Source organism: Pelophylax lessonae, assembly GCF_965119305.1.
Source record: "Pelophylax lessonae genome assembly, chromosome: 13".
Lineage (NCBI taxonomy): Eukaryota > Metazoa > Chordata > Amphibia > Anura > Ranidae > Pelophylax > Pelophylax lessonae.
In genome coordinates this window covers 12,217,070-12,230,430 of record NC_138780.1, presented here as the reverse complement: position 1 = coordinate 12,230,430, position 13,361 = coordinate 12,217,070, and the positions used below count along the sequence as shown (strand labels likewise).

Here is a 13,361-nt window from a genome sequence, read left to right as displayed (position 1 = left end):
GAGAGAGATGGGGGTGGAGTAAGGGAGAGAAAAAACTGGGAGAGAGAGAGAAAGGGAAAGAAAGAGAGAGAAAGGGAGAGAGAAAGAAAGAGAGAGAGAGAAAGGGAAAGAAAGAGAGAGAAAGGGAGAGAGAGAGAAAGAAAGAGAGAGAGAGGGAGAGAGCGAGAGAAAAAGAGAGAGAAAGGGAGAGAGAAAGAAAGAGAGGGAGAGAGCAAAAGAAAGAGAGAGAGAGAAAGAAAGAGAGAGAGAAAGAAAGAGAGAAAGGGACAGAGAAATATAGAGAAAGTAAGGGAGAGAAAAAGAATGAAAGAGAAAAAGAGAGAGATTAAGAGAGAAAAGGAAAGAAAGAAAGAAAGAAAGAAAGAAAGAAAGAAAGAAAGAAAGAAAGAAAGAAAATGAGAGGATGAGAGAAGGTGTAAGAGAGAGAGGGAGAGAAAAGAGAAAGAGAAAAAAAATGAGAGAGAAAAAGAAAGAAAGAAAAAAAAGAGTGTGAGAAAGAGGGAAAGAGAAAGGGAGAAAGGAAAGGGAAGGTAAGGACAGGGATAGATAGATAGATAGATAGATAGATAGATAGATAGATAGATAGATAGATAGATAGATAGATAGATAGATAGATAGATAGATAAACATTTAATTTATAATAAAGGATTCACAAAGCACTGTGGGTTATCTAAAGAGATGGCACAACAGAAGCTCCTGGCTTTGTCTCATTGATACGTTGGACAGAATCCTCTGATAAGGGAGGAGTATTGCTTTAACTCACTCACTATTATGTATTATAACCACCTTGATCTACTGAACTCTGTGAACAATGTTTTTTGTTCGCCAGGAGGTAAATCATTCTATTAATATGCTAAATATTCTATTCACCCAAAGAAAAAGAAAACCTGCTTTTAAATATGCTTTTTTTTTTTTAAAGTCCGTATTCTCTTGACCATAATAGAGAAAGGAACATACAAAACTATGATACGGTTCTTTCATGGTTGACATTCTGGTAAACTCAGTAATAACCGGAAAATGAGATGCGATGATGAAATCTGTCCTCCCCTACTCATTAACATCCCCATAAACAGATAGGCTGACTAAACAAAACCAATCAATAAGAATACAAGGCATCCACTTAATAATACTCTCCAGCCTTGGACATCCTTTTCTTTATCTCAGCATCAGCATTGTCACCACCAGGATTTTGACAGACCTACACCTGGGGTGGTCATGTGTTCTGAGATCTCTCAGCGCTGTCAGCAGCTGTCTTTGTAAAGATCTTTTGTCAGGATCATTAATAGCCATTTATGCACCAGCCATGTCAGTGGCAGTGACCATGTTTCAGGACTGCTAATCCTTTTACTATTTGTGTCCCCTTAGGGGAGATTTAGCTTCACTTCCTGTCCTATAGCCACAACTGGAAGTGAGAGAAAATCCTTCCAAAGGGAGGGAATCCCTGGTTGTCACCAGAACTATTGTCCCTATCGGAAGATTTCCGCATTATTCCTGTTCGGGTGACGACCCAAAATTTGGACATTTTTTTCACTTTAGGTAAAAACGGTCACCAAGGCAAATAGAGAAGGTGAATCTCCTTAACGGGGACACAGACCACAATAATAACCTGAAAGGAGTTCCAATTGATTTCCAATCCATCCAAAACTAAAAAAAAATTCCAAAATTTAGTTATACTTTATTATGTATCTAAGGTCCAATTTAATCCCGCTTCCTGTCCTGGTGGCAGGGTGACAAAACAATAGGAATTAATGGGATGTCTCTTTGATGGGGACAGAGACAGCAGGACATCTATCAACAGGGGCTGACTGGCAACTTTCGGCCTATGGGACAAGTACAAACCAGAGGTCCATAGTGCAGCGACTTGGCTCCCCTCCCACTCTTCCTCTTCCTCACCATCTCCTGACCCCCATTCCAGGCTGAAGCTTCGCTCCAGGTACTCTCTACTCACTGGCCGAATCTGGGTTCCCGATCTGGCCAGCAGGGGGTGGTTGGGGGCAGCTGGGACAGCTCGGTTGGGGCTGGCCAGGGGGGGAGAGTCTCCAGTGGGGCATGAACCCGGCTTTTGCTCAGACCCAGTTTACACCATCCATGCTGGGGGAGGGAGGCCTGCGCTCTGTCCTTGTCTTCAACCCGCACTCAGTAGATCAGCGGCAGGGACTTTTCACTTCTCTTCACCAGAGAATCCTTTAGGCATGTCTGTGGCAGAAGCAGTACAGCCTTTTTACGGGGCATCAGAGCGGCCCAGGGGGCAATTGCCCCCCTGCCCCCTGGCCCAGTCCTCCCCTGTCTATCAAGCACATTCTTCTCCTGGTGACACCCATACCCTCTGATCTCTTCTACTGGTGTCACTGGGACAGGACGTGTGGGTAGACCCACCCAAGGAGCCAAGAGATAGCAAGAAAAGTTAACAATACAGATGTTCCTGAGGACCAGAGGACTGTCTCTAAAGTGCCCAAGGCAACTGCCTCTTCTAACTACCCACTGGCCTTGCCCTGATGGCCTTTGCTACCTAACATGCTACTTACCTTGTAGGCACAGTATTTGGAGTAGTCCTATGGCAGGGTTATACATCTATACAAACCTTTGTTATAGTTAAATTAGGCAAACAAGAAAAGAGACTTTTCCCATCTCCATTACTTACCGTCTACAGGTTCCGTAGGTTTCGCAGCGACTTAGAGGAACGCGAATGATGCAGCTGGAGAACGCGACAAACAAGGCATGGTTTTCACGATCCACCTCCAACCCCAATATCTTCCCATCCTCAGCCTTCACCCCGCACCTACGGGAGGCAACGACAAGGCTTTTAGCGAGTGGCAGATTTGTGAGATACCATTATTCCGGCACAAATATATCTAAGAATGCTGTCGTTTCATGAGGATGAGCTCACCTATCTTGGCTGTAGACATTAATCTCCTCTAAAAGAGCTGTCTCCACGGTGGAGTTCTCCGTAGTGCCAGTCAAGACCTTCAACACCTTCCCGTCCTCGGAGCCAAGGAACAAGACCGTGTAATTTCCAAAGGGGCCGGCCGACGTGTCGGCAGCAATTTGGGTCAATTTGTACCTAGAAAAGGAGAAAATGTAAGAATTTTACAACTTCGAATGATCTGCCTCTGGGAATAAAATGATGTCTGTTACGGTAATAGAACTTCTGCTTTTACAGGATGTGGATGTATAAATTTGGGTTACAGACCAGGGTTTCATGACAAGAGCACCTACCAGCCCTCCTGCATAATCAGGGCTTTTTTTCTTAGAGAATAGGCGCAGGAACTCCCCCCTTCTGATACCGCCCCCCTTGTCTCCACCCCCACCCACCTCCAAGCACCGTTCCTTGGTTCCACCCCCTACCCACCTCCCAGTACTGCACCAAGTATCATTTTGGGGTGCTAAATAATTTGTATGGAATTTGTACTTGTCTAGTAACAAGAAAAGCCGTAACAATAAATCCCCCAAGCAAACAATAGATCCCTCACACAACAATAGACTCCCCCAACAACAATGGACCCCACCCCAACAACAATAGCAACAATAGATTCACCCCAGCAAAAATAGTTCCCCTACACCAGGGATCCTCAAACTACGGCCCTCCAGCTGTTGCGGAACTACACATCCCATGAGGCATTGTAAAACTCTGACGTTCACAGACATGACTAGGCATGATGGGAATTGTAGTTCCTGAACAACTGGAGGGCCATAGTTTGAAGACCCCTGCCCTACACATTAGACTCCCCACACAAACACGCACACACAAACACACAGCAACAATGGACCACCCACAACAAAATATCAACCCCGGCAAAAAAAGATTCCTCTAGCAATATTATAACCCACTGCAGAACTTATAGATCTCCCAGTAGCCAGCATCAATAGACTTCTTCCTCAATGGAAGATCCATATATCAACCACCAGCAACAATAGACCCTCGCACAAAAACAGATCACCGTCAGTGACAAGGGATCTCCCAGAAGCCAGCATTGATAGACCCTCCAGCACACCCCAGCACCCTTTGCTATTACATACATTCAGTGCTGGAGGTGCTGGAACCGCGTTCCCCCGCGTTCCTGCTGAAAAAAAGCCCCGTGCATAATGAATACAATAGGTGGCACTAAGAGGCCGCGTGTAGGCATTGTGAGAGCACAAAGTTGATCCCAAGTAAAGGGGGGGGGGGATGGGAGGGGGATTATCTTACCCAAATGTGGGCGTACAATTTCTGGTTTTTGTATTACTTCCTATCAACTGCTGAGATAAGATACACTATGCTTACAAACTTTTGTGGACATCTGACCATCACACCTACATAAACTTGGTGAACATCTCATTCTAATATTGGCCAATAATATGGAGTTGGTCCTAATTTTTGGGGCTATAATAGCCTCCGCCCTTCTGAGAAGGATTTGTACAACATTTAGGAGTGTGAATGTGGGAATTTTGAGTTGAGGTCAGGGCTCTGAGCTGGCTAATCAACATCCTACGCACCACTCTGGTCAAACCATGTCTAATATGGAGATGGCCACCATTTGTGAGGTCAGGTAATGATGTTAGATGAGAAGACCTGGCTTGTAATTGGGGTTCCACTTCATTCCAAAGGTGTTCAGTAGGGTTGAGGTAAGGGCTCTGTGTGAGACAGTCAAGATCCTCCACACCCAGCTGGTCAAACAATGCCTATATGGCAGGGATTCCCAAACTACGGCTTTGGAGCTGTTGCAGAACCACACATCTCATGAGGCATTGTAAAACTCTGACATTCACAGACATGACTAGGCATGATGGAAATTGTAGCTCCTAAACAACTGGAGGGCCGTAGTTTGGGAATCACTGCTCTATGGAGCTGGCCACCATTTGTGAGGTCAGGTAATGATGTTAGATGAGAAGACCTGGCTTGGTAATTGGGGTTCCACTTCATCCCAAAGGTGTTCAGTAGGGTTGAGGTCAGGGCTCTTTGTGAGACGGTCAAGATCCTCCACATCCAGCTGGTCAAACAATGCCTCTATGGAGTTGGCCACCATTTGTGAGGTTAGATACTGAAGTTGGATGGGAAGACCTGGCTTGCAATGGGGTTCCAACTCATCCTAAAGGTGTTCAGTAGGGTTGAGGTCAGGGCTCTTTGTGAGACAGTCAAGATCCTCCACACCCAGCTGGTCAAACAATGCCTCTATGGAGTTGGCCACCATTTGTGAGGTTAGGTACTGAAGTTGGATGGGAAGGCCTGGCTTGCAATGGGGTTCCAACTCATCCCAAAGGTGTTCAGTAGGGTTGAGGTCAGGGCTCTTTGTGAGATGGTCAAGATCCTCCACACCCAGCTGGTCAAACAATGCCTCTATGGAGTTGGCCACCATTTGTGAGGTTAGGTACTGAAGTTGGATGGGAAGACCTGGCTTGCAATGGGGTTCCAACTCATCCCAAAGGTGTTCAGTAGGGTTGAGATTTGGACACTCAAGTTCCTCCATTCCAAAATGGTCAAACCATGATTTTTTGGAGCTGGCTCTGTGCATAAGGGCAGACTCATGCAGAATAAGGCCAGAAAAAGGCCTTTACCAAACTGTTGTCATAAAGCTGGAAGCACACAATTGTCTAAATTGCCAATGTATGCTGTAGCATTTACAACACCACATACTTTTGGCCATAAAGGTAGGTATGATGGTCAGATGTCTTCAAGCTTTTGGTCATATAGGGAATTTTAAAACATTACCATGTGTTGATGATAATATATAGATCAGATATTTTTACAGGCGTATCAACAGTACTAGAAACGACTCCGTATTCCCTTTAAATGGCAACTGAGGATAAGAGCTGCCTTTCGTGTTTTTTGGAAACCGTGGCATGACAAATCTGGCGTAGTCGGCGGAACAACAGGTAACAAATGACAGTATGTGTTCGGAGAACAGGGATGGTTTTTCACAGAAAAAAAAAAAAAGCAGACAAAGGTTTATCAAGGTTTAAGAAACAAGAGAATCTCTGATGAATGGGTTTTGGATACAAATTACCTCATCTATCATGCAAAGGGCAAGATTGTACATAGAACTTTGGAGAAGCCAGAACAGTCTATTTGTCAATCAGAGTTCAGGATTAGTTATGAGCTACATCTTGTTCTCTGCAGCAAATGATGAATGGGGTAATTTACTACAGAGCAGAACACCCAATACCTCCTCGCTTGCCGCACTTCAGTTGTTAATTGCTGCGTTTTTCTCTAAAGTAAACACAATACCCGAGCATCCACTACAGGGAACAAATAGAAAAAGTTTTTTTTGCTATTCTATATTAAATATGGGACCAAAAGCAGTAAGATTTTAATCTGTGATACTCAGTGCTTTAAGTGGCCCAAAAGAGGTGCCGGTACTCTATTATAGCCTATACATTTTTTGCCCCCCCATCCCACATCAGGGTCCCCACAGAGCACCCCCCTGGCCTGGGCTGGGACTCCGCAGCAGGGGGACTCACTGGTGGTGACTGGTCTGGCTCTAGAGTGGGAAATATTCTTGGGGGGGGGGGGGCAATTGAGGGCACAGATGTCCAAAATGAGCGTACTGGTACGCTAAGGCGCACGGTGAGGTGGCGGTATGCTCAAGAGCCATATTTGGAAGTGGCGGTACTGAGTACCAGTGCATACCGCCCCACTTAAAGCACTGGTGATACTGAGAAAAAAGTGTTACCAACTATGCTATATGGTCAAAATGGACACCTCACCGCCACACCTCTGTGAGATTGTTGGATATCCTATTAAAAAACCATGGGCATTAATAAGGAATTGCTCCCTCTCCCTTGGCAGCTATAACAGCCTCCACTCTTTTTGAAAGGCTTTCTACAAAATTTTGAAGTGTCTGGGGACATTTTTTTCCCATTTAACCAAAAGAACATTTTTGAGGTCAGATACTGATATCGGATGAGACGATATGGTTTGCCTTTCAGTTCATCCCAGGGGTGTTCAGTAGGGTTAAAGGTTGTGGCTCTGTGCAGGACACTCAAGTTTCTCCACACCAAACTCATTCTACCAGGTCTTTATGGAGTTGAGTTGGCAGACTGATCACTCATATATACCAGAAAAAAGCAAAAAAGAAAACCATAGTGCAACACCTAATGAACCACCAATTAATTTCCTTATGCCAAATAAATGCTTACAGGTAATAAGAGTAAAAAGAGCTTATCTGCCAGAAATGTTTGACCGCCAACGAGATGCCTGCTGCTTCACTCCGTAGTGACGTCCTGCGTCACATACCCCACCCGACGCGGCGCTTCGTCCAATGTTAGACTTCTTCCGGGGCGAATGCAGGATGTCACTACGGAGTGAAGCAGCGGTCATCTCGTTGGCGGTCAAACATTTGCAAAACAATTGCACTATGGTTTTCTTTTTTGCTTTTTCTGGTATATATGAGTGATCAGTCTGCCTTGTACCATCTGTATGGAGTCGCACCTAATTGGCTTGATCCTGGAATTGCTGAGGATTTCTGGAGGAGCAGTTTGGTGGAACCTTTGAGCCTTCTTTTATTAGTGGGACGGTAAGCGGCAGTGTGATTGGGGTTGCTCTATCTCTCTGGTGGTGGTGGCACTTCAAGGAGACCAATCAGCTGCACCCTACCTATACCTGGACTTTTTATATAGCGCTGCTTTTCGATTTTATACTGATATTGTATGAAAAGACTTGGCTTGCCTTTGGCGTTCCAATTGATCCCAAAGATGTTCAGTAGAGTTGAGGTCAAGGGTCTGTGCAGGACGCTCAAGTTTCTCCACACCAAACTCATTCTACCAAGTCTTTATGGAGTTGGCCACCATTTATGAGGACAGGTACTAATATTGTATGAAAAGACTTGGCTTGCCTTTGGCGTTCCAATTGATCCCAAAGATGTTCAGTAGAGTTGAGGTCAGGGGTCTGTGCAGGACACTCAAGTTTCTCCACACCAAACTCATTCTATCAGGTCTTTATGGAGTTGGCCACCATTTATGAGGACAGGTACTAATATTGTATGAAAAGACCTGGCTTGCCTTTGGCGTTCCAATTGATCCCAAAGATGTTCAGTAGAGTTGAGGTCAGGGGTCTGTGCAGGACACTCAAGTTTCTCCACACCAAACTCATTCTACCAAGTCTTTATGGAGTTGGCCACCATTTATGAGGACAGGTACTAATATTGTATGAAAAGACTTGGCTTGCCTTTGGCGTTCCAATTGATCCCAAAGATGTTCAGTAGAGTTGAGGTCAGGGGTCTGTGCAGGACACTCAAGTTTCTCCACACCAAACTCATTCTATCAGGTCTTTATGGAGTTGGCCACCATTTATGAGGACAGGTACTAATATTGTATGAAAAGACCTGGCTTGCCTTTGGCGTTCCAATTGATCCCAAAGATGTTCAGTAGAGTTGAGGTCAGGGGTCTGTGCAGTACACTCAAGTTTCTCCACACCAAACTCATTCTATCAGGTCTTTATGGAGTTGGCCACCATTTATGAGGACAGGTACTGATATTGTATGAAAAGACTTGGCTTGCCTTTGGCATTCCAATTGATCCCAAAGATGTTCAGTAGGGTTGAGGTCAGGGGTCTGTGCAGGATACTCAAGTTCCTCCACACCAAACTCATCAAACCATGTCTTCATAGTGTTGGCCACCATTTATATATCAGGTAATAATGTTGTATAAGAAGACCTGGCTTGCCTTTGGTGTTTCAGCTCATCCCAAAGATGTTCAGTTGGGTTGAGGTCAGGGCACTGTGCAGGCCACCTACCTTCTCTCACAACAGACTGGCCAAAACCATGTCTTTATGGAGCTGGCTTTGTGCACGGGGCTCAATCATGCTAGAACAGAAAAGGACCTTCACCAAACTTTGGCCTCAAGGTTGGAAGAGTAGAATTGTCTAAATTGACACAGCAAGTACTGTGCATTTCCTATGGCGCCCACTGCTGACCGTGGGGAGCAAAGAAAATGTAAGAAAACTGAGTAGGGAAGGGGAACTTAAGCAAACTTTTTGCTTTGATCTGAATGAGCAAAGCCAAGGTTTACTATAAAGGAAAGGTGCACCTGTGCGGTGATAGTAGCAACTCATCTAGGGATGACTTTATTAGGAACCAAAAGGAAAATTTGCACTGTAAGTACCCCTGATTAGTATTATTACAGCTCCTGAAGAACAGCAAGAAGAAAGGAAAAATGTGAGAGGATTTACAAACTTGCTTTATATGATGAACATGTTTAAAGGAGCAGTTACTAGTTTATATGATGAACATGTTTAAAAATGGCAGTTACTAGTTTACAAAGATTGCTAAATTGCTAAAATCTTTTTTTGTATTGCTCCCTTTGCCTTTTGGGCATAGCAAGACTGAGAGACCCTTTGTTTCAAAGCAAGATTCAGTTGTGTAGGTTGGCTATATTATGTTTCAGTTTGAAAACATTCCTAACTAACACAGTAACTAAGGGACGGAAAATGCCCTTTCCTATAGGGCTGTCAGAACAAGGCATTGATGCGAATTTCATAAAACATTTGCAAGAGTCTTGCTTTCTTAGTCAACATAAAACGTGGTAACAAGCTCCCCAGGGGCTGGATTTTTAGAGCTCATTAGCATTTTGCTTATGGCAACCAATCAAATGAAAAAAACATCATGGCCAGGTATTCCAGGGACCATTTATCTTTGTCAAACCCATTGCTAATTGTATGTAGACAACGATACTAAGGACTCTACGCTTACTTGCCACCAGTTGGTCATTGTCGAAACTTCTATCTATACTTTAGAAAAGACTTAAATGAACCGTGCATTTTTTGTTCATACCTGCTAGTTGTCTTTGTGAACCATGGCGTCTCTGTTATAGAAAGCACAGCCTCGTCCAGAAGAGGGTAGGATTTGATGAAGGAGAGGGTCTCATCTGGGAACTCACTGGAGGCCTTAAAGGACGCGGCGTTGCCAAACCCCGCACAGCAACCAGGCCTGGAGAAGGAAGAGAGGGGCTCAGCCCTGTACATGGACCTTCACAGCTTTGAATGGGATGATATTACCAGTCTTTTACCTGGGCACTGGAACCTTGTCTTCTGGGATTGGGGTCCAAGCCGACTCGGTGGTCTTTTGCTCTTTAAACTTTCCATTGAAGACCTTCTCGATGTCGTCCATGTAGAAGGCACAGACTCCTGAGCCAGTGATGCTGATGAGAACAAGAAGGAAGAGTTTAGTCAAAATTACAATTACCAGAAATTGTTTTATTAAAGTATATTTAATGCCAAAACTTTCCCCCCTACTTTGGTAAGCGATTTTACCTCACTTTCTGTTCTTAAGTTACAAAAGGACGTAAATGGAAGACTCTTTAAGGTGAGGTAAATCCCCTATTAGACATTTGTCATTGGAACATGTTTTCCCATTCTCTTTTTTTATTTGAAATAGATATTTACTAAAAAAAATGAATATGTTTAATGTCACATTTAGGAAAGTGCCTAAAAATACGCTATAGGGGCAATGTATGAGGACCCTCCTCCAAATGGTTCAGGTGTTTTCAGTGAAGGGTTCTGTGCATATAGAATTCAGAGTCCCATCCAACCTTGTGGTAACAGTTTGGGGGAGGCATGTTTCTGTTCAAGCATGACTATCCCTCTACACGAAGCCAGCTCCATAAGGAGATGGTTTGATGAGCATGGTGTGAATGAACTCAAGTTGCCTACATGGTGCCCTAACCCTTAACCCTTCTAAACACCTTTGGGATGAGTTGGAATGTCAGTTGTGAGCCAGGTCTTTTTATCTGACATCAGTACATGCCCTCAGCTCTATAGAACAATTTGGCAATGAGTTTGAATGCCAGCTGTGAGCCGGGTCTACTCATCCAACATCAGTACTTGACTTCACAGATGTATGTATGTTCTCTTGGATGAACGAACATACATTCCCACAGACACCCTCCAAGATCTTGTGGGAAGTCTTCTCAGAAGAGTGAAGACTATTATACCAATAAAGAGGGGCCAACACTATGGCCATGGTTTTAGAATGGGATGTCCATCAAGTTCATTTAGGTGTGATGCTCAGGTGTCCACAAACATTTAGTTGTATAGTCCAGTTTCCATTTGAGATAATTTTTATATGTACTTGTCTTGTTTTCAGATACTGATATTGGATGAGAAGATCTGGCTTGCCTTTCAGTTCATCCCAAGGGTGTTCAGTAGGGTTTAAGTTGGGGCTCTGTGCAGGACACTCAAGTTTCTCCACACCAAACTCATTCTAACAGGTCTTTATGGAGTTGGCCACCATTTATGAGGACAGGTACTGATATTGTATGAAAAGACTTGGCTTGCCTTTGGCGTTCCAATTGATCCCAAAGATGTTCAGTAGAGTTGAGTTCAGGGGTCTGTGCAGGACACTCAAGTTTTTCCAACCCAAACTCATTCTAACAGGTCTTTATGGAGTTGGCCACCATTTATGAGGACAGGTACTGATATTGTATGAAAAGACTTGGCTTGCCTTTGGCGTTCCAATTGATCCCAAAAAAGTTCAGTAGAGTTGAGGTCAGGGATCTGTGCAGGATACTCAAGTTCTTGAGTATCCAAGATCTTGTGGGAAGTCTTCTCAGAAGAGTGGAGACTATTATACCAATAAAGAGGGGCCAACACTATGGCCATGGATTTAGAATGGGATGTCCATCAAGCTCGTTTAGGTGTGATGCTCAGGTGTCCACAAACATTTAGTCGTATAGTGCAGTTTCCTTTTGAGATACTTTTTACTTGTACTTGTCTTGTTTTCTTTGAAACACAAGTGCATATTCTAGCAGTACAGAGTTTAGTTCTTGCTGTAAAAAGCATATCCCTGTGGATCCCTTCATTTAATGAGAAGACATTTTTCCAACCGTAAAAACATCGATACATATGGTTCTACATCTGTCAGCGGACATCTTACCCTCATCCCAGAAGCCTCTTGGATAAAGTTGGCTTTTTGTGGCTTCTTTTTTTTTTTTCCGCACATACTTTCTCGGATCGTGCGGTAATATATTACCTTCCATTACCTGCGGTTTTCTTTTATAATTTGTGATTTATTTTCTCCTGTCTTTATTACGTTTTTGTCTACCGGCACAGAGACAGTCGTAAATCTTCCCTCGAACTCTCTTAGCCACTCAATTTCTGTTTCACGGCCCTACTGGGCATCTCCATTGCGGGTTGGCTCGACTTACATAAGGCACTAATAGTAATGCCTCGTAATGTTATTTTTTTTTTCCCTGAGTCCGTCATATTTTGTCAGGCAATAATTGGCGGTTTCCTTTCCATTAATTTCCCCCTACACTTGTCTGGTTTTTCGAAGGGAATTTCACGGCACATTGGGGAATATTGTTGTACAGATAATAGCAGGCAGGTAGAAGAGGAGGCGAGCGGGAGAGAGGGCAAAGGCTCCACTGATTAGCATTTAGTTCTGATAAGGCTGCTTCTCATATAATGCAATTTAATACTCTAGAATAATTACCGAACCAGGATTGCATGTTAATGAATCTAGATTAAGAAGTGAGATACTTGAAATCTTTAATGGACTGTAACGTGACCGTAGACATTGGGAGATTGCCGGTCCTCTGAAAGCCGTCACAATTTTTATTATTGATATTCATAATAATAATAATAACAGTGTAGCACAGGGTTGTCAAACTCAATTTCATAGAGGGCCGCATCAGCAGTATGGTTGCCCTTAGAAAGGTCAATTTTATCTGGGGTGCTTTACATACAGAATGCAGAGTTCAGGGGTGTGCTGTGTACAGAGTGCAGGGTTTAAGGGTGCGTTATGCAAAGTGTGCAACCCCAGCCAAACCCCCCCCCCAAAGCTTCCTCGCATCTTTCTCTCCTACCTGGCCAGGCTCTAGCAGTGGCAGCTGGTCATATGGGGCGCAGGGGTGCCGCCCCCCCCTATATATGCGTCCGGCCCCCTAATCTACATGCGGGGCACCGGATGCATGGAGTTCAATGGGGCTTTTTTTTTTTTAGCCATGTGATTAGAGCCAGAGGCTCTCACAGGCTAAAAAAAGGGTGGGCTCGGGGTGCAGAGCAGTACGCCCCGAGCCCACCCAGTTGTGTGACAATAGCGAATTAAAATTCGCTATTGTCACACGGATCCTCCTCCTGGCCAATCAGGAAGCGGGTTTTGAGACCCGTTTCCCGATTTGCCGAAAGGAGAAGCCATGCCATTGGGCATGGAGGAGGAGGGAGGAGACGCAGAAGACGGGGAAGAAGCCGAAGCTGCCGCCGCCTGCTGCTGCATCCAGGCAGGGTGAGTGAGCGGGGGGGTCCCCTGTCTGTCCACTCTGTCCTCTCCTGTCTCCCTGTGGTCTGGGGGGGGGCATGGTGTGTGGCCTGGTGTGGTCCGGGGGTAGGGTATGGTGCGGTCGGTCTGCTGCCCCCCCCCGGCCCATGGAGCACCAGCCGCCACTGGGCTTTA

The 13,361-nt window shown here is 44.6% G+C and overlaps 1 protein-coding gene across 3 annotated transcripts in view; it reads right to left on the bottom strand.

Annotated features, from left to right (window-relative positions):
* SEMA6C (semaphorin 6C) overlaps positions 1-13,361 on the bottom strand; it is a 190,100-nt gene that overhangs the window by 49,574 nt on the left and 127,165 nt on the right. For all 3 annotated transcript variants that reach the window (XM_082275662.1, XM_082275664.1, XM_082275663.1), the window contains exons 11-14: positions 9,979-10,110; positions 9,744-9,899; positions 2,888-3,061; positions 2,642-2,779 (exon numbers count right to left, since the gene is read on the bottom strand). In XM_082275662.1, the coding sequence (XP_082131788.1) occupies positions 2,642-2,779; positions 2,888-3,061; positions 9,744-9,899; positions 9,979-10,110 (600 nt within the window). The remainder of the gene's footprint in view (positions 1-2,641; positions 2,780-2,887; positions 3,062-9,743; positions 9,900-9,978; positions 10,111-13,361) is intronic.